The 23,870-nt window shown below is 32.2% G+C and overlaps 5 protein-coding genes across 7 annotated transcripts in view; 2 read left to right on the top strand and 3 right to left on the bottom strand.

Annotated features, from left to right (window-relative positions):
* Nucleotides 1–6,538, top strand: part of LOC140667263 (uncharacterized) — a 63,744-nt gene extending 57,206 nt beyond the window's left edge. The window contains exons 5-9 of the mRNA XM_072895021.1: nucleotides 3,410–3,592; nucleotides 4,618–4,951; nucleotides 5,029–5,155; nucleotides 5,361–5,541; nucleotides 5,636–6,538. Of these exons, the coding sequence (XP_072751122.1) occupies nucleotides 4,724–4,951; nucleotides 5,029–5,155; nucleotides 5,361–5,541; nucleotides 5,636–5,819 (720 nt within the window). The 5' untranslated portion in view covers nucleotides 3,410–3,592; nucleotides 4,618–4,723 and the 3' untranslated portion in view covers nucleotides 5,820–6,538. The remainder of the gene's footprint in view (nucleotides 1–3,409; nucleotides 3,593–4,617; nucleotides 4,952–5,028; nucleotides 5,156–5,360; nucleotides 5,542–5,635) is intronic.
* Nucleotides 6,539–6,959: 421 nt separating this feature from the next.
* Nucleotides 6,960–10,331, bottom strand: Nf-ya (nuclear factor Y-box A). Of its 2 annotated transcripts, none has more exons than XM_072895008.1 (7): nucleotides 10,192–10,331; nucleotides 9,084–9,387; nucleotides 8,875–9,011; nucleotides 8,481–8,660; nucleotides 8,085–8,176; nucleotides 7,828–7,972; nucleotides 6,960–7,735 (listed from the first exon to the last, which is right to left on the bottom strand). In XM_072895008.1, the coding sequence occupies exons 2-7, from the start codon at nucleotides 9,373–9,375 to the stop codon at nucleotides 7,664–7,666; spliced, it is 918 nt and encodes a 305-aa protein (XP_072751109.1). In that variant the 5' UTR covers nucleotides 9,376–9,387; nucleotides 10,192–10,331; the 3' UTR covers nucleotides 6,960–7,663. The 2 variants fall into 2 exon arrangements, with proteins under 2 accessions (XP_072751109.1, XP_072751110.1); XM_072895009.1 differs by having other exon boundaries at nucleotides 7,828–7,969.
* Lamtor1 (Late endosomal/lysosomal adaptor, MAPK and MTOR activator 1) lies at nucleotides 10,192–12,599 on the bottom strand. The gene is made up of 5 exons (XM_072895019.1): nucleotides 12,372–12,599; nucleotides 12,018–12,094; nucleotides 11,823–11,912; nucleotides 11,401–11,599; nucleotides 10,192–11,321 (listed from the first exon to the last, which is right to left on the bottom strand). The coding sequence occupies exons 1-5, from the start codon at nucleotides 12,414–12,416 to the stop codon at nucleotides 11,232–11,234; spliced, it is 501 nt and encodes a 166-aa protein (XP_072751120.1). The 5' UTR covers nucleotides 12,417–12,599; the 3' UTR covers nucleotides 10,192–11,231.
* A 298-nt stretch (nucleotides 12,600–12,897) lies between these two features.
* Nucleotides 12,898–14,490, top strand: LOC140667262 (vacuolar ATPase assembly integral membrane protein VMA21 homolog). Its single transcript, XM_072895020.1, has 3 exons — nucleotides 12,898–13,278; nucleotides 13,354–13,459; nucleotides 13,669–14,490. Exons 1-3 carry the CDS (start codon nucleotides 13,264–13,266, stop codon nucleotides 13,809–13,811), a joined length of 264 nt encoding a protein of 87 aa, XP_072751121.1. The 5' UTR covers nucleotides 12,898–13,263; the 3' UTR covers nucleotides 13,812–14,490.
* A 447-nt stretch (nucleotides 14,491–14,937) lies between these two features.
* Nucleotides 14,938–23,863, bottom strand: Hsc70cb (heat shock protein 70Cb). Of its 2 annotated transcripts, XM_072894993.1 has the most exons (12): nucleotides 23,450–23,863; nucleotides 21,657–21,855; nucleotides 20,805–21,161; nucleotides 20,398–20,719; nucleotides 20,059–20,314; nucleotides 19,846–19,976; nucleotides 19,423–19,691; nucleotides 19,098–19,205; nucleotides 17,467–17,589; nucleotides 17,075–17,314; nucleotides 16,623–16,913; nucleotides 14,938–16,510 (listed from the first exon to the last, which is right to left on the bottom strand). In XM_072894993.1, exons 1-12 carry the CDS (start codon nucleotides 23,563–23,565, stop codon nucleotides 16,331–16,333), a joined length of 2,592 nt encoding a protein of 863 aa, XP_072751094.1. In that variant the 5' UTR covers nucleotides 23,566–23,863; the 3' UTR covers nucleotides 14,938–16,330. The 2 variants fall into 2 exon arrangements, with proteins under 2 accessions (XP_072751094.1, XP_072751095.1); XM_072894994.1 differs by lacking the exon at nucleotides 19,098–19,205 and having other exon boundaries at nucleotides 23,450–23,861.
* Between the last annotated feature and the right edge of the window lie 7 nt (nucleotides 23,864–23,870).

Genomic DNA, 23,870 nt, shown 5'->3' with positions numbered 1-23,870 from the left:
ATATTTCGGTTGTTTTAGTGATAAGAAATCGCAAATGGACCACGATATACGTGTTTTCCCATGCGTCAAAAGGATAATTAATTCAGTCTCCTTGGTGCACAATCTCACAAATCATCGTAATTTGTTAATTCGATCCGTTGCTGAATATGCGAAATTAATAAAAATTTGTTTACCATACTCGTAACCATTCTCGTTTGCTTGCACCTCCGACAGAGATGATTACGCAAATCAGTAAGCATTGTTGTTGCACACAATCTAAATTAAATATGTCCCCTTAAGACTTCTATGGAGCATAAAGAAGGCTTAAACATTTAAAAAGACATATCTTACAGAAATTTCGCCTTGAAATTCAAGTTCAATTCAAAATTAAGTTTTTCTTATTTCAACGTGTTTTATTCCTCCATATTGATTTTAAGTCAAATCATATTATCGCGATTCTTGTAATGTACAAAGCAAACTTTTTGATGTATTTAAATACGAGCATTTATCGCATTTGACATTTTACGTAATCTTTTTAAATATCATTATGCATAATTCTAGAAAATTAAAATTCTGTTAAAATATAAATATATATTTATTTTTAATAAAAAACATTATCCGTCATCTTGTCTTTTTTTTTTTTTTTTTTTTTTTTTTTTTTTGCTGAATTTAATTCACGAAACAATTTTCAGGTTGGTGGAAAATTTCTTTAATAGCTTATAATTCGAGTACCTCGATATTCTTTTATAATAATATGTGGCGTTCAATGAATCAAAATCACTTAACATGATAACTCATATACATAAGCACGTGTTACGTTTAGGTTTACACGTGCGGAAAATTTCACGTTGTAGTTTTTGGATATAAAATAATGGAAATAATGATTTCTCATTAGCAGTGTTCGAGAGCGTTCTCATGAACATCTCGTTGTGTATTCGGCATTGTTTGGTTGAAATGTGCAATTTAGTTTATTCACGCGGTAATGCACGGTTCTGAGCATGCCGTTACAGCTGTAACGGACGTGAATCGTTGCCGCAAGCTCGAGAGCTGCGGCGCACGACAGCCCCTCCGTGAAAGCCTGAACGACGCAAAACTCTGTGCTTTCTGTGCGTCGTATGATGGTTGAAAGCATAATAAACTACGTAGACATTCGAGTTTGTATTTGCGAGTAGTTGTTGCGAATTTACCGGATGACGTGATGAAATATGTGCGAAATTGCCAGCGGAGAAATTCATTTAAGAATTATTATAAAGTGACAGAGAGATTATAATATTCATAAAAAATATTAAAACGGAAGAGAAAATTACATATATGTACATCAAGAGAATGTTATACATCTATCATTCATTTTTTACGTAGAAAATTAAATATTTAATTTAATCAATTACATTGTGTATTACATATTTATGTTTTCAAATATTTATTTACATTTCAACAATACAAATACGAAATATACCGTAAATACGCGTTTTTTTTTCTCCTAACATTTTCTTTTGAAACTCGCATTTTATCTCAATTTCCGCTTCGTTTTATATCTTTTCTAAGAATAAGGAGCATGATATTCTCTCCTAGAGATACGCAATAGCGATGTAATTTAAAAACTTGCTGTCAAGTATTTGCCTTTGATACCAAGTTCCTAAATTGCATTCAGAAAGTTCGGAGCACGAGAATTATACAGAAGTTTGTCGCTTTAAACTAACGCATGGGAAATATAATGAGATGACCGCTCTGGACAATATCCATTATTCAGAACCTGACTTTGATCATTTAGCCATAAAACCCTTTGCGGCGACTGTGACTTCCGACGTTTACTTAGGGGCAATACGTAATTCCGGTTTGTCTCATCAGAACGCTCAAGCAGTTAATCGAGTATGTTCCGAAACAAACGTTTTGTTCTAATACCGAGAATAAATATTTACAATATTGTTCGTAACGTTAGATAAACCTCGCTTGTCTATTAATATAAAATGAAAAAAAAGAAATACAAACGATTATTAAATTACATAAAATCTAAAAAAACAACCATTCAAATGTAAATTGTACTCGTAAGATTTATGCAGAATTTATCGTTTATGTTTCTGTAAATCGGATAAACTATTTTTCTCTGGAAATATCGCACACTGATACCTCTGCAATATTTAACATGTTTTAATATTTGAGTATTAGTAAATTAATTTTAAAATAATATTTACGAGTAATAGGACAAAAAAGAAAAATATATTGAGATTAGTTTTCAATCATACTCAGCTTTGACATGTTATACGACGTGTATCATACTTTTTTTTTTAATATTTCGCTCGAGGAAGACGTCAAGTTTGTCGCAAAATTCAAGTTGGACGTCGCTTCATATCGTAATCTCATTAATGAAAGCCTGAATGTTAACGTTCAGACAAAGTTCCGCGAATGAAAAAGCGAGCCGAAGGTAGATGTGCGATTTAACAGATGGATAGAATGATGCCTTTCGACGTAACAGCATTCCGTGGGTGGCGTAGAGAAATCGAAGATAACGCCGAGATGGAAGCTACAAATTGTACCAGTTTGTGGATGTTTTGTGAAGGGAAGACCTGGCACGCTTACGAGTATACGATATGTCCTTTCATCAGGTTCGGATTATCGGATATAAATTGCATTTATATCTCGCGTAATATATCCACGTTTGCGGTTTTTTGTCTCTTTGTCTCGCAGTCGTATTACGAAGTTACCGTAAATTCTCATAGTTTGTGACCCCACAATCTAAGTCGTCTGATCCTATACACCTTGTATTTCGTGACGAAAAGTAGCTTGAGCTCCTCCATTAGAGATTTGCACATTTATTATATGTATCGAGTTACCAATTCGACCTTTTCTATATAAAGAGATATTTATTTCACTTTATTAACGACTGTGTTAAATAATATACATATATTAAATTAAAATTATAATCGGTATGAATGTGTATAAAATAATTTTCACCAAAGCATTCGAACTTTGCGTAAAATATGTCGTAAGAATATGTCACTTTGCACTTTGAAAAAAAATCCTATATATCTCGGAAATAAATTAATTAAGTCTAATATTAGAAAAAAGACAAAATTAATCGTGAATTTTCAGCACAAAAAATATATCATTATCATAGGGAAAATTATCAAACGATACCTTTTTTCTCATCTATTATATTTGATTTATATATATATATATATATATATATATATTATTTTTTTTGTATAAAAAAAATTTCAATATCATACATTTTACATTTATTAATACCATTTTTGGAAATAAAATAACTGAAAGAAAATCCGGTATTCATTAAAATTATAAAACCAAATAAAAAGGCGAAAAAAATAGCATAAAATAAAAGTAATATTTTATTAATTTTTTTTTTTGCTCGTTCTGTATATAACGACGATTATATGTATATTGCGATTTTTTTTCTCATAATTTCTCTTAGGTGATCGAATACGAGAAATAGAGGCAGTACTGGATTTATGGATGACACCGAGCTATACGAAAAAATGAAGATCGCAAATGAGATACACCAGTCTATCAAAATTTTCGATAACGATGCAGGATATCCTCGAAACGTCTTACCCATATAATTCTACGAAAACGAGCGAAAAAAAGAACTGAAAAGGTACATTCGCCTCAAGATAGGTGCACCTATAACTAGGAAATTCGATGTCGTGTCCTAATTGGCGTTTATGGTACACGAGGGTGCTGTGTGTCAGCCAGTATTATACATCCCCTATCTAATGAGTTACCAGAGATCTTGGAGAGACTTCATTATATGACGACGCAGGCGGAATCCTAAGCCTTATGTATCACGATTAGTGTCCCTATAGTCCCCTATAGGTCTGACTTTTCGGCGAAAGGAATTAAATACGGATTAAGAATCATTAAATTTGAGATTATAATGGTGGTATATTAATATGGCCGCGTTTGACATATTGTTGTTAAATTTAGGTCTAATCTCCAAATTTGAGAGTCAATAATAATAAATATATGTTTACCTCGAAATCAATATACTTGTAACTCGTGTAAAGACATTAGAAATCTTTAATTTTTTTATCTGCGCGACGACTTGAAACGTCATTTTAAAAGAATTTATATATCACAAGTTTTATAACATTTCTATTTATACAAAGTATGTGTTTTAAATCTAAAGTCGGTATTAGACTGAAGAAAAGATTAAGATTGGAATTTAATTAAAATTCCAATCTTTCTTCTCTAGATTGGTCAAACTTTATTCTTCAATCTCAATATATAATCCGATATTGATTTTAAAAGTTTTCAAGTCTCAAAGTTTCAAACAAATTTTGTTTAGCATCTGCTTTTGATTTAATATAGTATCTCGAGTTTCAAAATTTAGCAGCAAATAATTTTTAACTTTTGAAGCTTCAAAACAGAGAACATAAGCACCTTGAGACTAATTGCGAAAGATTTGGATCTTGAAATTCGTGAAGCGAAAAATCACCGTATATATATATATATTTAAGTCTATGACCGTATTGTATTTTTTTTTTTTTTTTTTTTTTTCGTGAACACCTCTTCACGTTCTCGCATCAAAAAAAAAAAAAAAGAAAAACAAACTGTCAAAAATAAAAATATATATCGTTTTTAGAACATATATGTACATACATATATTTATATATATTCTAGGTGAAGGGATGAAGGATATCGCGTGTCAATATTTACAAATAAGTTGCGATGATTGCCTGTTAAATTGTTTTGAGAAATGTGAGTCGCTCGAATTAACTCGCTGGAAATGATCGTGGAAATTGAAGAGGATTCGCGAGATTTTGCGACGGTCTACAAGAAACATTATCTGGGAGAGAAAGGTGAAAGGCCAATTGGATGCAGACCGTTACCCAAGTATCGATCACCTTTAAACATCTTGAACGGACCATACAAGCAATATCTGAATACACGACTGGGAAATCAATCACTGCCTGAGGACGAACGAAGCGAGGATCCATTAGATGCTTTAAACAGGGTCAGGATATATCATTATATGTATAAAAGATTATGTAGTTGCATATATTTTCGTGTAATTATACAACGAAAATACAGATACGCGACAAATTTCCTCACCTAAGAAACGTCCTGCGAGAAATTGTGCCGGATGAAAACGTGATAGAACGCGAGAAAAAGAAATCAATAAAGACTGTATATCAATTGGATTACTCGAGAGATTTTGGTATTAAGACTCATCAATTAACATTAGTTGCACATTGCTGCTTATTTACAATTTTATACGATATCGTATGTCTCGGCTATATATATAAATACCACAAGTTGTAATAGAAATTAGCTTTTTTAATTTTTTTATTTAGTTTAATATTTGATCTTTAAATACGATAATGCAATATTGTCATTAAAGTGAATATTTTGATCGGGATTAGATCGTGCTCGTATAGATGTAACGTTACCGCAAGGCTGGATTATACCCGAGACAGTTCAGAAACGTACATATCGAGATCCGTGGGTAATCGCATCGCGGGACTTGATAAAACCGCCAAAAATTGTCAAACCACACAACAACTTGGATCCTAATCCCAAAGAAAGAGAAATTCTTCGTGTAACGTACGTAAAACACTCATAGAAACATCTGTATTAATTCGAGAGATGATATCATTATTTAAAATTCTAAAATACAATATTATTCTTTTCTCTGCAGAACTGGCAATTCCGAGTACACTAATACAATCGGAATAACAGGGGAAAGGATTGTGTTAGAAAGTCCCTTAAATATGAAAGAAAGAATTATTTTGCAAAAGTCATTAAGGGATCCTGAAGTAACTGAATCGGAATGTTCACTGATATTAAAACAAAATTTAGCCCTCCCATCGAAAATATTCTGAATCATTCTTTTAAATTTTGAATTATACTTTTATAATATTGAGACAGAATAAGATATGTGTGTATGTGTGCAAGGTCTAGGTCATAATCACAATAAATCATAATGTATGCACGTTATTACAAAACAGAATTTATATTTTTATTCTTATATATAATAATTCCACTTGCAATTTCACTCTCAAGTTTTCAGTAAACCACTAATTACTTGCTAGATTACTTTCAATTATAGCTGTACAAACTTTTCAAATTTATATCAATATATATCGCAGCATAGGTACAGATATGATTACACAGTTTATACTTTTATGTATTAATTATTTACATACTTAACGAGTTGCTTCACGAGATAATTGTCAACAAATATAAATACTTCATATTTCATATAATAGAATTGTCTATTGAATATTGTTCCATAATTAACGATTCACAAGCATATTGAAATCGTTAGCAAATTAATCTTTATCAATTTTTTGAATTTAAAATTAACAATTGTTTAATCCTCCCTTTTGATTTTATTGCTTGCACATTTAAAATATATCTATCATTTCTAACAACTGGATAGATATTTGTCAAGATTATAATAATTGACAAACACAGAAGCAGCATGAAAAATAAACAAGAAAAGTAATAATAAAACAGATAGTTGAAACTTAGAATTTGCACAATAGAGTTAAAATGTAGTTTAAAAGTTGAGAAAAATAAAATTATGCAAAAAAAGAAATAATTTTTTAACTATATAATTTTATAAATTGTGTGCTCTTAGAAATCGTTTATTTATTAAATATCAAAAAATTTAATATCTCTAAAAGACGGAAATTATGTATCAGTGCTCAAATATCTTGTATTGTTATTTTTTATGAATAGGAAAACCTAATTTTTAATTACATTTTTGCAATAAAAATTGTAAACTCACAACACTATACTTATATTCCTTAAGGGCTGTCTACAATAAATGTTATAAGTCGTAGGCCGCAAAAAATTAACCAATCACAGTTGACCTTAGAGAAGGATATCGAATATCATTGGTTAATTTCTTATGGCTTATGACTTACAACACTTATTGTAGACGGCCCTTTATATCTTTTTTAGTTATAAAAAATTCCTAACTTAATTAATTTAATGTGATAAATGTACCCAGCACATGATATATACAATTTATGATTCAGTCTCTAACTTTACAATATTGCTAATTATATCTAAATCTCATTAAATTTGACAAAATATATTTTACGGTTAAAACAAGAATCGCTATACCCATATGCAATTATTATGTTACATATTTATCTAATTTGCAGTTTATTTTCTCTAGATGCGAAAATTAATTTAATATAAGTTAAGCATTTGCAAGACAATTTTTCGTAAAATATGTATTTTAGTAAATAAAATTGTCACAATTACAAATGCTTATATTTTCCTACTATAAAATTATTATAAAACTGTGATTAGTGTGAAATATAGTAGATAATATGTGCATGTAAATGTCACAATTTCTAATGTTATATTTATTTACGTAACTATGTTTTTAAAATACTAAAAATCACATTTAAAATTAGCTGAAAAATTTAATTTAGCAACAAAATTTTTAATCGCTATTTATTAACTAAATTTGAATTATAATAATAGAAAAGAAATGAAAGAAATAGTTGTATGAAACCTTATATACAATTTCGTGATATCTATATAGGTATATCAAAATTTTACAACTTTTTGAAAAAATTACACTTGTATTATACATTGCACCTACAGATGAAAATATTTACAAAATGCAAAATGTAAATGTTCAATATAACCGACACATAATCTTGTTTTGTTTTGTTCTTTTTTTTTCCTATTCAATTTATATTATTTATATCAAATGATTGTTTGAGGTAATAATGTCGTCATCAGAGATCATGTCTCGCAGAGGAATATTTGGTTTCTGCAACAAATAATTAGAAACAGCAAATGTAACTTGCATCACTATGAAATTTCAAATGTTACTGGTTAAAAAATAGTTAAGCGTTATCTTACTTCAAGTACTATTGTGGATGCCATATTGTCTGTGTCGTGATATTGTACACCTACATTTGCAGCTGCTATTGCTACAGTATGAACGCTATCAGTGCTGGTTGAAGTTGTGATGTGCTGGGTAATCGTGGAGTTTGCATTTCGTCTACTAGAACCATTATACTCTTACATGCGTAAAATTACCAGAATGAGACACTGCTTCTTTATTTTTTCTTTTATAATAGAAAATTTACATTAGGAAAATACAAAGTAAGACTTACTTCCGCTTTTTCACCTGACCAGAATGGAAACGGCCACCCTCGCCACGAATTCTGTTCATCGCATGTCGATGACGAGATTCGTGGAGATATTTCTGTGAAATTCAATGTTATGTTATTTTCGTCTTTATTAAAATATTTCGTATTCAATTATTGCGCAAATAGATAACAGATTTAATCTAACTCGAGATAGATGCATTTAATAAAAGATTTAGATTTTTTTTTTAGGAGAGATATTAGAATACTAATATGTATGTATGTATGTATGTATGTGTGTGTGTGTGTGTGTGTATGTATGTGTGTATGTATGTATGTGTGTATATATATATGTTAGTATACATATGTAAATTTTATTTATATATTAAGAGAAATATTTTTGAAAAATTTGAGAATACATACCGGCCTTTCCTTAGGTATCTTTCCTTCAGCTTCTAGTTTAGCACGAGCTTGTCGACGCTTTAATATCCGTCTGTATTGTTTCGCATTCACATAGAGTGGTTCTTCTTCCAGAAGTTCCGCATGAGGTAATGCTACTCTTTGAAATGCTTGCGTCTGTCCACTATTGCCTGGTTGCACCATCTAATTTTTGCAAAATATAAAACGTAATTAATTATGACAAAAATAACAATTTCTGTAATTAAGAAAAATTACTCTTACAGGAAAAATGTTATGTATATATTAATCGGAATATAAACAGTGATATGTTTGGTTAACACAGTTCTATAATCATTACAATCGTTATCATGTACAAACAAAGATTAAATAAATACAAAGATTTTTCAAAGATAATTACCATAACAACATTTCCCGTTTGTGACATTGTCGATGTAGGACTGCCCAAAGGTTGCACCGGCGTGGTAGTAGCTGCAGTAGTTGTAGCTTGCGATGTTGTACCAGCGATTTGCATAAGATTGCCATTGAGGTTTATCACTGTGAGAAAATATTATTTAAGAAAAGAGTTGTTTATGTGAAAACACAATACAAGTCGCCATTTTCATGTACCTGTTGGTTGTGGTTGTTGAACTTGACCTTCCAATTGCACTGGCTGATAGATATAAGTCTGTCCATCAGGAGTTTGAATAATCTGTGGTGTCTGTGGTTGCTGAATAACTATCTGTTGACCGGTATTAGTCAGGCTAGAAACAGGAACTACTTGAATCTGTCCATTAGGTGCTGCTACTTGTATTGCTTGTGGAAGCATCATAGTCTGTCCACCCTGACCCATCTGAACAACTTGTACCGTCCCTCCTGCACCACCAACTACCACCGCTTGTCCTTCGCTGAGTTGTTCCATGACGACTTTTCACTGTGATAATAAAAATCAACCATTTTCAGTGAAACGTAGTGTTAAACAGAAAGATATAATTATGCATGCCCACTAGATGTAACGCAATTTTGATACGATATAAATGTACATACCGATCACATCGTATCGCCGTATCGAAATTGTTATCGGAATCGCTCTATTATAGTTAACAGTGTACATAATTGTAGGAATTTCGACTCAATGCGTCTCAGTGGGATTCGAAGAGTGGAAGGTTGGCGCGACCCGCTGACTCGGCGACCATCGTCCCGCGATGTCCACGTGCGATCGTGCGCGCGGGATACCGAGGCGATATCTCGCGAGCGAGCGAGCGAGCGAGGGAGCGAGCGAGGGAGCGAGCAAGCCAACCGTATCGGGCATCGCCGACGCGTGAAAGCAAGAAACGCAACAGCAGGGGTTCCATGTTCCCATACACGGGGCTGATACACACATGTGACACGTATTGCCAATTCCCAATCGTACCCTACCCTCCCCCCCATCGCGGTAAGTCATGATGTAGTTTGATCGCGGCGTCGATCGGGAGGAGAGGACGGGAGGATGAGGGTCTGGAGGGTCGCGACCGCCATCGGATGCGACGTGAGATGTGAACATCCGCGTGCGTAGAAAAGGAACACGCTATCGCTTCGACAAACATGGCCGTGCGTGGCGGAGGCTTTTTCGGCGTCGGGATGAAGGAGTTGGCTCGCGCGCGCGAAGGGCACGGACGCGATCGCGAAATCAGGGTTAATCACAGACGTGGGCGCGCGACCGCGTATCGGGCTGATGTTTGATAATTTGTGAACTTACATTGGATATTTTCGTGGGCACTTTCCCAATGATTGGTCGGCGAATTGAGGACCAATGGTCGGCGATAGTACGATCCGCGGCTCTTGTGTATTGGTGGCGACCCAACGAACTGCTACTCGAATAGCAGGCTGACGCCGAGACCGGTCGATGCCCCTCTGCGTCTCTACGCGATCGGCCAATCGAGGGACGCGTCTCAACCCCCTCCCTCGGAAGCGCGCAGTTCGAAATTCGCGCGTCCGTTATATCGACTTCCGAGAATTGGATCTCCGCATTGTAAAAGAATAAAGGGTCAGGTACACAGGTCAGGTAGTTTATCTTTTGTAAAATAAATCTTTGAAGGGCAAGAAAAAGTTTGATGTAATCTCCACTAGTGTTTGAAACTTTTCAAAGTTGAAAATTCAAAGTCGCGATCTCCCTCGGAGAATTATTATTCATGCTTTCAAAATCTAGTCACAATTAAAAAAAAAAAAAAAAAAAAGTTTACTACATAATTTATGAAAATAAATCAATCTTACACGCTTATACTTATATAATATTACAAGCCAATCATATTTTTTACATAGGATTTAATTAAATTTATTGAACAATGACAAAATAGCATTTTTTAAAATGTTTGTATATGTATGTATGTATGTATGTATGTATGTATGTATGTATGTATGTATGTATATATATATATATATGTATCAATAATGAATATTACAATAACAAATTTTTTACAATAAAAACTTCATGTAGATAAAATGTGCAAAAAATGTATGCACACCTTATCTTTAAACTTCAAGAGTAAAAGAAAAAAGCAGATATCTACTTAATAATTGTGAAACTATTATGTAACGATCAAATAATAATAGTAAATAACATCCTTTATAATACATCTTACCTAATAAAATCAATCCTTTTTAGCGTAAGCTAGAATTAATTCGAGCTTAGGTCGATTTATTTCAGACAAATGTATGCTCTTTCGATGCTGAATAATGATGTCAAAATTTTAATCAAATGAGATGAGATTATAAATTAGCTGGAGAGACACTTAACGATCACGATAGAAACGGGACAACCAAATCTTCCTTGTGTTCGACTTTTACATCACTTAATGCTGTCACAGCCTTGATGAGCATGTCTGTAATCTGTGTGTTTAATTCATTGCATTAAATATGTTAGTGTAACAGCAAATGCAATAAAAAAAAAAAAAAAGTAGTTTCTTACCAATTCTCGATCTTCAACAGCGAGTGGATCAGCTGCTAATATTCTTTCTGGGGCAGGTATATCCTTAAGTAGACAAGATGCGGTGTCAGGAAGTTTAATCCTACCTGACTCTATTCTCCTTGAATATGCACGAGACCTATCCATATATTCATGCTGTTCTAGATTATGTGTATCTAATGCACCCACATCTATGACATTGCTGTAAGAAAAAAGTATAGAAGGAATAAAATTATCAAATCTTAACTTTTCAATTTAAATTTAACTTTGATCTTACAAAACACATGGCACCGATATTAATCACATTAACGTACAAAAAAAAAAAAAAATAGAATTTGACAAGGAATTCATCAACAAAATTAAGAACAGAAACAAAAATACAATATTAAAGATAATTTAAATCAGATACAATAAAACCCACTCACGCTGCAGTTTCGTGTAAAATTCTATTTAACGCACTCTGTTCATCCGTCTTCTTAGGCACGGAGCTTGCATATTGGTTAACATAATCATCACTGGAAGAAAAAAAATAAACATGATTTAATCTTATATAAGAGTTCAAGGTTTCTGGAATCAAATATCTAAAACATTGGAATAAATGTAACAAGAAATAAACTCACCTATGTACTCTTGGTATGTTTGTATTATTACTGACAGGGTCTACCAACAAATGTGTTCTTTCGTTCGCTTCTCCATTCTGTAAATAAAAGATATTATGACAGATATTGAAAAGACGCCAGAGAAATTATATATTTTTATTTCTCATGTTATTATCGCGCACATTTTTCTGTTTTATATACATACATACATACATACATATATATATATATATATATATATATGTACGTAATATAAATTATGCGTAATTTCTCGTTGTAGGCGTGTTATTCGTGATAATTTGTATAACGTCAAACAACGAGATAAGGCAAGAGATATCGAAAAAAGTGTGACATTTTCGTTCGCGGCAGTTTTACCTGCGGACCATTGTCCTCTTTACAGAAACTGTAGCAGCATCCCATATTTGAGCAGAATCTTTAATATGATTTTTACTAATCAGCAAAGTACCGTACAGCTATTATTGCAAACAATCGTTCATTTTTGTTCCGGTAAACAATAGAGTGAATCAGCTGTCGGAGAATCGCCGCGCACAGGACACTTTAGATTCTATACACACAATCGTAGCTCCTTACATGTATACATACCAATAAATAAAGCCGATTAGAACAGGGTGCACGTAATTATCTGTAGATACGAAACTCAGGAGGCTCATTTGTGCGCATTTTCCACAGTATATGTCACATGTGCTGTATAATTATGGAATCTAACCAATAACAACCAGAGCCCTAAAAATCAACCAATCAACGAATCCCTGACAAAGATAGCAAGCCATCAGGCGTATGTGTATCTTTTTCTTTAAATTGGGTTATCTTGAAGCTTTTGAAGGCTCACTTTTAGTATATTATATATATGTATTCGATCATTAGAGAGAGAGAGAAAGAAGAATCAGAGTGTAGAAAGTGCAAGTAACATGAAACATGAGTTCACTCTGGAAACTTAAAAACATAACCTGAAAGTTGAAACTATAATTTCGCCTGTCATTAATATATAATATTGTTGAAGACACTTTAAGACGCAGAAAAAAAACCATTGAGGAAAATTGAATTATTTAAAAATAATTAGGAATTACAATGAAATGAGACAAAGGTAGTTGTCAACTGCAAGCACGTGACTGTCAAGTGATATAGAGAAATAATATACTAAATCAGTATTAAATTTTTCATTAGTAAATTTTATTACTTGTAAAGAAAAATTTGACTTTTATGTCGCTTGTCAATATTTTTAATCTCTAATTCAGTAGTCGCAATCATGTCAAGTACAAAGGTAAGAGTTTGATATTATTAATAATAGTATCTGTATATATTTATTCGTATTGGCTCTTCTACTTTGTTATTTTAGGAAGTGACAGAGCTGCAAGCATTCAAAACAGTCTTATATCACAGTGTGATAATACTCGCCTTACCTGTGATAGCGTTCTTTACAAGCAAGGTTTTCCTCTTTGATGGTACAAAGTATACATATAATAAAGTTATAACAAATCTATGACAAAAGCATACAATTACCTATATATATATATATATATATATATATATATATATATATATATATAAAGAAAGAAGAAGCACTTTTTGTCTTTTTTTATATATATAAAATTTTATATTTTAAAATATTTTCGATCAATTTATTAACAAATTTTCTGTAATTTATGTATAGGTATATTCGGTCTCAACAATGTGCCAAGTAATGTGTATTCAGCTGGTGTTGCGGTAGTAGTGTTACACATTGCCTTAGGAGCATTTATATACAAAGCATATTTTGATGATCGATCGAAAACATCAGCAGTCAAGACAGATTAAATCTTTATTATTAAGTATACCTTGATGGGTCATACACTTATGACATAATCACAGTCAACACATTTGTTTTGGATAGTGTTAAAGTGAAACTTTGATGTGCTGATACTGCAGCATCTATTAATATAGTTTTTCTTTTTCCACTCTTGTTACAATTTAGTTATTGACAATTTTGCTATTTAATTTGCCAAAATTGATAAACAATATGCTAATACGTGCAATATTCAACTTTATGTAAAAGCGAAATTTCTACAAAAAAATTTATATATTCTAAAATTCTTTCGAACATTACACAATATTCACAGAATGTATCTCAAATATACTTTGATATTTATACAATTGTTAAGGTATCATGTAATATTTCCATATGTGTGAACAAAATACAATGTAATCACGCGATGGATTTGATACGATTCTTTTCTGATAAAGTATAGAGTATTATTATTTATGTAATATTTAATTCTTTATGAAATAATGTGATTGTGACAATATAAAGGATTTCAACAATTTTTATATTCTTAAATTAAAAAACAAGATAGATGCCCATATTTCTCCCTTTATGTAGTAAGGAATCAAAGATTCATATTCATATTATGTAATTAGAATGCACAAATTTATAAATATTTTGAACTATCCAAAACATAATTGCATCTCAATGTAAACAAATGCATTATAATTATTGATATAAAATAAAAGTTGATTGTGTAATCGATACAATTATTAAAATGTTAATCATATATATCGCGAAAAGAAAAAAAAACATTTTGTTATTAACAAATTTATTTACTTCTTTTTATATTTAACATAATTGCAAATAAAAAGAACATGTGAACCTTTTTTTTAAATGTGTATATATTACTATACACATAAAACTAAAATATGAATTATTAGGAATTAACATTTATATTTCCATGAAAAATTGAATATTCAGTAAATAAAACTCATTAATCGATATCTAGCAATTTCTAAATAATGATAATGAACATTCTGGATATCAGAAATTATTTCATCAGATATATCTTAAAAATAAACAATGGTCTCTGTTATAAATTTATCTTAACATATAAAAAGTACATGAAAATAATTTAATAATATATGTGTAAAATATACAAAAACACAAAAAAGAGAGTTTGTTGTGTGAAAATTTTATCATTGAAGAAACAACATATTTTTTTAACACTCACATTTTTTACATCTTGCTAATACTAATTATATTATACACGCGTAATTTGCGACTCTTATTTGCTAAAAGTGGTGTGGGAACAAAGTTAGGCGCGAGAGTGAAATATGGACTTCCGTCTGTATTTTCTAGGAACAACTAAATTTTCGCTAATTTCTATATGCTATGAAACACAATGGCTTTTGATTATAAGCACGATTTTTCACTCTATTGTATAAGCAAACGATTATCCCTGCTAGTTCTCGAATAAGTCAATCTAAAAAGCCTGATCATTTGGCTGACATTCGAGTTCAAACTTTGATATTGAAAAAAATACCCTGAGAGCAATGTGCTTACAATCAGAAGTCACTATGATATAGCAATATAAATATAGTAATAAAGAAATATACTATGTCATTGTGTAGAGATGCCTACAAGTTATGTACAATGATATATCTAACCGAATTATCGGTTTTTGCTTAGAAAGTAATTTTTGCATTAAAAACAATGATATTAAAAAGAAAAAAAAATTACGTTGAATTCCTGTAACATTTTTCTCGATATCTATTCCAAATATTAAAGCAGATTCGCTATCTCAATTAGTGAAATATTAATTTATTTCAAGTAAATATATATTATTTTAAGAAAGTATTATAAATGCAACAAATAAACTTGTGACAGAGTATCTGCTGTCGGTGAAAAAATGTTGGAATGAATAATTGTATTATTAAATATAAAAGATCGCGCGACATTACCTTTCATAATTTGATCAATTAGATCTAACTTAGCATTCTATACGTTAAAAGTTGCAACATATAATGTTTTAATTCTTTTTACTAATAATAGTTTTGAGGTTTTTAAGTATCCATCTAAAAGCAGTTTTATTTATGCATTTAGAAGCGTACTTTGAAAATTTAAACGAGATATTTTTTCTTAAATGTAAGAAAGTTTCATTGTTTTGCTTTTCTTTCTTTTTTTTTTTTTTAGAACGTTCACGCTTCTTCCTCTTTTTTTCAGACAGCAATTATACACTTGCGATACTCTTCAAACAAAAGAATATTTATTGTTGTTAATGCATTCTTTTGCGAAAAATTCAAATTCTTTACTTTTTCAATACGCTTACGCTCATTAAGATAATATATGTCATTAAATAACTCAATTTACCGGATTAATAGATAGATGTTACAAAGAAACAGAAAGGAAAAAGGGAGAAAGAAAGATAATCATGTGTGCAATCCAACTATCGTATGTCAGGCGCTTTTGAGACATGATAAACATGTTTTATCCAAATATGAAATATTTGCTATTTCAATTATAGATTAGATTTAATATATTATTAAAAACACATAAGTTGCGGTGACCGTTACTCAATGTCCATCTTTTCTTCTTCCGTTTGTTGATTGGGCTGATTGTTACCTTGGGTATTTTGATTCTGATTATTCTTCTGTTCATCGGCCGACTTGTCTTTCGGCTTTTCCTCCTTTGGTGGCTCTACTTTAGGTTTAGGCTTGTTGAGAATAGGTAATACCACGCTATCCATTGACTGTGATCAAATGAAAACAAAAAAAAAAAAAGATTAATATTCACACATATTCCTGTGTTACAAGAAAACATGTATGCAATTACTATCTATCGATACTTTTTTTTATACATACTTGTTTCTCGGTACGAATTTGTACCACAGTGACTGGTGGTTGTTGCGTACGAAGTAAACTCGCAAGCAGCATGCGTTTCTCCTCTAACCACGTCCACTTTTCTTGTACAGTTTTTTCAACCGTTTTGATTTCTTCCTCCGTTAAGTGAGAATATTTATCATCTTTACCAATTGATGATTTTATTTGATCAAGGCCTTTTTTAGCCAGTTGTAATGCTACTGCTAATTCCTCTAACGCGTGAGACCTTCCTTCAAATTCTAATTTTCTTTCTTTTATTGGTTCCCCTTGAGACTAATAAATAGAAAATGGCGTATTTTAGAAAGATTTATAGAAATAAAAGAAATTTTTGAAAAATAAGAGAAAAAGAGAAACGTTTTTATAGAATATATGAATCATCATATTAGAAATGTTCTTTCTTCTCTCTCTCTCTCTTTTTCAATCGAATGACATACTTTTAAGCGTGTTAATCTTTCGGAATAAATCTGTCGTTGACAATCTTCTCCTTCTTCGTACAACCAATTTTCAGTGTCATCTAATGTACGATACAACGTTTCCTTATCCACTTCCGTGATGAATGTAGCTAATTGATTTTCTTCGGACAACTTCGCACGTAGATCATAAACGTATTCTTCTAAAGCATTACGCGCGTCAACTCGTTCTTTTTCCTGTTTATCCTCGGCAATCATTTTGCCCTGTTCACGAACAAAATACATGAAATTATATAATGGTCCGCTGTCATATAGATAAGCTTTTCCACTATAATTGAAGACAAATTGATGTAACGTTTACATAAGGTAATATAAGTTACATAACGTTCAAACAATATACATTGAATGCTACACACCTCTTTTTCTACTGCAGCATCGAGATCTCGTTGAGATAATCCGTAAATGTTAGCTTCGATAGGCAAGTCAACTGTACGAATTGGGATCTTTTTCTTGTCTTTATCGTCACCTTTATCATCTCCCTAAAACAAAAAGAATGTATCAAAAATTTGACATATCTTTTTCTCTGCACTTGTGTTTTTGCGCACAAACCTATAAAGAAAAGTCCGTTTACAAGAAAGTTTATTTAGGTATTCATAGTCAATTTAAAAAATTTATTTCGAATTTTCTGCCTAAAATGTATATTTTTATATGTGTGTATGCGTGTATTTGTACAAATTAAGAGATTTTATCTGTATGAGCATTCATCTTATTACAATACTTTCTTGAAACGTTTTTTTTGTCTTTATTTGTCATAATTTTATAACATTTTTAAATATATATTTAATGTAAGAATGCTAAACCAAGTGATAACTAAATTTATATAAAAATAAAAAAAAAAAAACTAAATTAAAATTTAAGTGATGACAAAGATGAGACAAGGATAATGGGGGTACACTTTTAGGTGTGTGCACAGTTTTGAATTCGTATAGTGTCTCATCTAAAAAAAGATAGGAATAATAATGTAAAGTAAATCTAATATTTCTTTTTACATAAAATATAATAAAAATAGATTATTTTTCTATACGAATGGAAAACTGATCAGCGTTGCCTGCCTTTACAATTTAAAAATATTTATATGTATACTAATGCTTTTATTAGGTATCACTGTCTCTTTTCCTTCTGCGACCTAGTATGTAGAATAGCAGAGCAAGACAGACAGCACGGCATGACACAGCTGTTCTTGGACCCATATGCATTAGCGAAACGATTGTTAGAATTAAATAATATCATGAACTATTGCAATGTTATTTCATATTTTATGAAAGAGCACAAGCTTAATCTTTCTCTAAATTCTTATGCCACGGGATAACCGAGTTTGCAGAAGAAATCGACACAGGGTTTAAAATCTATAGCTAAGTCAAATGTCATGCATCTTGATAAGAACTGAAGAATCAATTTATCGAGGCCCAACTGGACTAACTACAATGCAGAAAACGCTGCTTGCACTATTCATGTTTCAATAAAAAGTGATGGGCACACACAAGTAAATGACAAGCTTCTAAATTCTAAAATGTAACTAATTCTAAGAACAATTATATTATAAATGAAAAAAATATAATATTGAGGACATACTGTTTTGCATAGAGCATAAATAAAGATTTCTCTCACAATTGCTTTACAAAGAGGAGAGTAAAGAATGTTGTTCAAGTTAAATGGTAGAGAAACAAAATGTGAAGATGCGTTTTGTGTATTCAATTGATAAGTATATCATCTAAGTTATATAAAGCGATTGGGATTACTGTGTTCTTTATCGTTAACGTGAGGTGACTGAGCCAGATTGAGTTCTGTCTCAAGGTGAGTGACAAGACGACTAGCGTGATAGAAAGCAAGGAATACCTAAATTGTTCGGCCCTAATTTATGAAGCGATGCTCACAATAATACTACTCATAACAATGCCAACAATTAAGCTTAAAATTTAGCAAACACATATGCCTCAACATGAACATATGCGTATGGGTCCAAGAGTAGAGATAGTATGCCCCGTACCGAGCTGAACCAAGAGAGAATCCTAGAGGAGTAGGAAGGGGCAGAACCCCTAGCACCTTTTCCACCATCATCAGCATCTGAGTTCCGTCGTGTCTTATCCATGCTCACCTAAACCACAATAAACTCACATAATCATGCACCTGAACTCTTTGGTGATGTGTAAGATTGCGCATCAGCATAGAATTTCATTCGAAATTTTCTATACTCTGTATACAGTGATGTAATATTTTCTAATGAATCGAATGAATCGCGGTATTATGAATAACGCTATCGTTAGCTCTTTATTACTATATAATCATTAGAATGTTATAATAAAATTACAAACCTCCGGAGCTGGGGGCTCGTTGGCTTGTGCTTCTTGATCAGATTTATCTTTTTTATCCGCCGAATGTGACTCAACATCCATATTATTTTGCTGTTGTTGTTGCTGTTGTGTCTCTTCTTCTTCTTTCTCTTGTTGAGTCGGTTCGCGTTTCTCGATAAGTGATGCCGACGCGATAGTCAAAATACCGTTCAAATTCACTCTTACCTTCACCTTAATTTTCGCCGACTCTCCCTCTGGCGAAGCTTTTACATTCTTTATTGTGAATGTTCCTGCATGTATAAAACAAATATGAGACAAGTCTAAATTAACCATATATAACATTATTTTAAATACATGCCAATATATTTTTCATCATTTTTACAATTTTTAGAAATAAAAATAAAATTATTTTAGAATGAGATAAACAAAAGTAAGTCTACATACCAATATATGATTGCGGATAACATGGAGGTGGTGTACTGTAACTGGCAGCAAGGGTAAATGGATTTGAACGGTAAAACGTCAACATCTTCGAGAATGGTACAGGATGATTATGTCCAAACACTTCCATTTCGCTGAAATATTAAGCAAGGTTGGAAGAAACTGTCAATTTTTATTAACAGTAACACATGATAACAGGAATTACAGGATACATACCCTTCCTCGCCTTGAGTAGCATCCCATGTTAACTTCAAGGGATACGGTTGTATATCTGTAACTGAAAAGTCACGAACGCGTACGGCAGGGCTGAGCATAGCGCATTGCAACGCACAACCACGAGCGACCGCTTCGTCCTGATTCAGAGTCGTTGATATCGGTCGTCCAAAGACTTCTTCCACTAAACGTTTGATAGCAGGAATGCGACTCGATCCTCCCACTATCTCGATCGAATGAATTTCTTCTATCTTCAATTCTAATAAGTATTTTCTCGTTAACATTAATGTAACTAGATACATCGCGGGTTGAAAAAAAAATTTATGATTCGCTAAAACTTACTCGAATCTATTAGGCATTGCTTTAGAGTTTTCTCGACGCGTTCAAATAAATGGGCACACAGTGCTTCCATATCGTTTCGATTCATTTGGGCATGTACATCCTTCTCTTCCATAAAACATTCAATATTCAAAGGAAGGGTGGTCGAATTAGCCGACATTTGTTTCTTCAGTTTCTCAACCTCTGCCAATAATCTTAAGTACGCTCGCGGATTGGTGTGTACGTCAATGTTGTATCGTGTTTTAAATTCTTTAATGAAGTGTTCTGCCAGAATAATGTCGATATTTCTTCCACCCAATTGAGAATCAGCAGTACTTGCCAACATCTTTAATGTAACGAAAAAAAATTGAGGTTTTTTCCCCCATGTAACATGTAATTTTTTGTGATAAAAAATTATGTAATATACTGACCTTAAGTTTGCCTTTATGAAAGGCACAAACGCTCACTTGCAAACTAGCATTGCCGCAATCCACAAAAACAATATTTCTAGGAGGACCATCTGCTGCTGGCAAATCCTGCTTATAAATACCATAACAAAGAGCAGTAGCAGTGGTCTCGTTAAATAATCTTAGAATATTAAGGCCTGCAATTCTAGCAGCATCAAGTAAACTTTGACGTTCAGCTTGAGTAAAATATGAAGGAACTGATATGACACAATCATTAACAGCAGTTTGTAGAGCTGTTTCAGAAATATCTTTTAACTTTGTAAAAAGCATAGCAGTAATTTGTTCTGGTGAAAAAACGTGGTCTTCTCCCAAATATTGTACCTAAAAAAATAAAGACAATTATATATATATATTAAAACAACTTTTAATGAAATATAGGAATTGACATATTTTTAAATGTGCTCTATTGGTGATGCAGTTATTTAATTCCAGATAATATAAGTAAGCAATACTAATGTGTATGAATCATCCTAAAAAGATATAAATAAGATATGAGTCTCCAGAAATGTGTGTGTGATAGTCTTGGCAAGTTGCCTATTGATCTTGATTCTTGATCATTGAATTATATGAAAGAAATTATAATTATTAAGATATTAAACAAATTTTTATTGCAAGTGTTTTTTTTTCTTTATTTTTCATATAAATGTATTTTATGTATAAAAGAATAAATGAAACCTATAAATGAATAATCTCACTCTTTTATATTTTTTATTAAAGTTTACAAACATATATGTATCTCAAATATCTATATAAACAACATCAAAATAATAAGAATTCACGTGATTAAATCTCTTTAATGCTCGACACAATACTTACATGTATGCCAATACTTCCATCAGTCTGCGGAGTTATTTTATAGGGAAGGAATCGCAGTTCAGATTGAACTTGTGGGTCATTGTATTTTCTACCTAATAGTCTTTTGAAACCATGAATGGTATTCTTTACATTAGTCACCATTTGATTCTTGGCTGCTACTCCAAGTATTCGATTCTTTCCACTGAATGCCACACATGACCTAAAAGCCACAACATTATTTTTTACTTCAATGATATTTACTCACATAATTATATATATATATTGTTTAATTTATATGGCTACTTGTATTTCAGATTTATTTCATATTATATAATGTAAAATTGAGTTTTATATATACATATATATGTATATGCTTTTAGAAAACTCCAGATTTCCTTGACTTAGCCTATATTTGGATAGATAAAGGCCATGTGGCAATTACTTATCTAATTTGTATAATATAAGTACTCTCTAGTGACACAATATATATGTAAAATATTCAAGGATATATATAATATATATATACAATAGAAACATTGAAAAAATTAAAACTGTTAATGCTTTAATATCACTGTTTTATTTACATTACTATTAATGTTTTTGTACAAAATCAAAAATATTTTCTCTTTTTTTTCATATAATAAATTGTAATATATACATGTAATGTAATATGCATTGTAATATATGTATATAGGCATGCAATGTAACGTACATTGCATAAATTACAAGGAGCACATATAAATGTTGTAAAAAAAAAAAAAAAAAGTAAGGCAAGATATTTGCGAGTAATTAAAAATTATTTTTTATGATATATTCTTTTTCTCTCTCTTTATGCATGCGTATGTGTGTATGTCTAATGCAATTAATCTTTAAGAAATCACATGTCGTCAGCGGCTAAGGATAAATATAAGTACACTGACAACTCCCAAAGAAAAGCAAAGAAACGCGCGCGAACCAAGCGGGACTTTTTGGGATACTCTGAAAACACGTGAACCATACACACACATATATATATATATATATATATATATATATACACACACACATACACACACACACACATAACATACACGCGTGTAACAGCGTACACTCCGGTAATGTGATGCCTGTAAATGGTAATACGATCGACGTGTAGAGAACGATAATTCGCGCGCGCGCGTTATCCGCAAATGTGTAGATAATTATTATGCCAGGATTATTATCCTGTTATTATATTCCATTAGAATATTTCTCGGAATCTGACAGAGTTATGAGAAACGAGCGTAATTTTGAGGTTCGAATTCCGATGTGAGACTTTGACGCACGTGAGATCAAGATCATCGTGCCTTCTCGTCACAAATGCATATAGAGACTCGAAACTCGAGACCGGTCGTAGAATGGCTTTTTTTTTTTTTTTTTTTTTTTTTTCAGCATGGAAAATTAAGTTTCTCCACATTAAAAAAGTCTTCTCATTCGCTATGCGTGCCTAAAACCGCAAATCGGAGTTGAACGGAACGACGTCATGAATTATACAGAAAAAGAACAGGGAGATTAAATTCTTTTTCTAAACTGTCAAGATATAGATGGGAAGAGAGAGAGAGAGAGAGAGAGAGAGAGAGAGAGAGAGAGACAGAGAGAGAGAGAAAGGAACAAACGAAGGAATTAGTTAAATTTTTTTCCGATCCATTACGTCAGTTGCACCGGCGTAAAAAATCACAGCGGCCAAGGTCGCGACGGCAGACCGGCGAGCAATACCGGTATCCTTGGCGAGAGCGTGATTAGAGGAAGGTGGCGGGGGCGGGAGGGTAAGCAGCGTAACCACGCGACTGACTCACGGTGTACTTCGAAGACTGTAATCGTTGGCTATGGTCTCGATGCCACCGGCGCGTGCCACGGCCACATAACAGCTCTCGTTCCCAAAGTCGATCCCGATCACGGACATCGCAGCCATGGCTATTGGGGAAGCCTTTGAAATCGACACTTCCTCTGTGACGCACAAGAGAGAGATTGCCGATTAATGGCGCGTCCTCGTCGAGGAAGATTCTCTCGCGGGAACAGGACACCGACGCCGATTCACGACCGAACGTTCTCGCACGATACACTACGACTACGACGAGAAGCGAGCCTCGGAATGCTCTCTTGGATGTGTATATATATATATATATATATATATATATATATATATGTACGGGACGTACGACACACACTCGCGCGCGTTCGATGCTCCGAAGGAAGTGCTCTCCGCCGCACAAGTGA

The sequence above is a fragment of the Anoplolepis gracilipes genome, chromosome 6, assembly GCF_047496725.1.
Source record: "Anoplolepis gracilipes chromosome 6, ASM4749672v1, whole genome shotgun sequence".
Taxonomy (NCBI): domain Eukaryota; kingdom Metazoa; phylum Arthropoda; class Insecta; order Hymenoptera; family Formicidae; genus Anoplolepis; species Anoplolepis gracilipes.
Note: the sequence above shows the minus strand (reverse complement) of the source record. Positions and strands in the feature narration are given on the sequence as shown.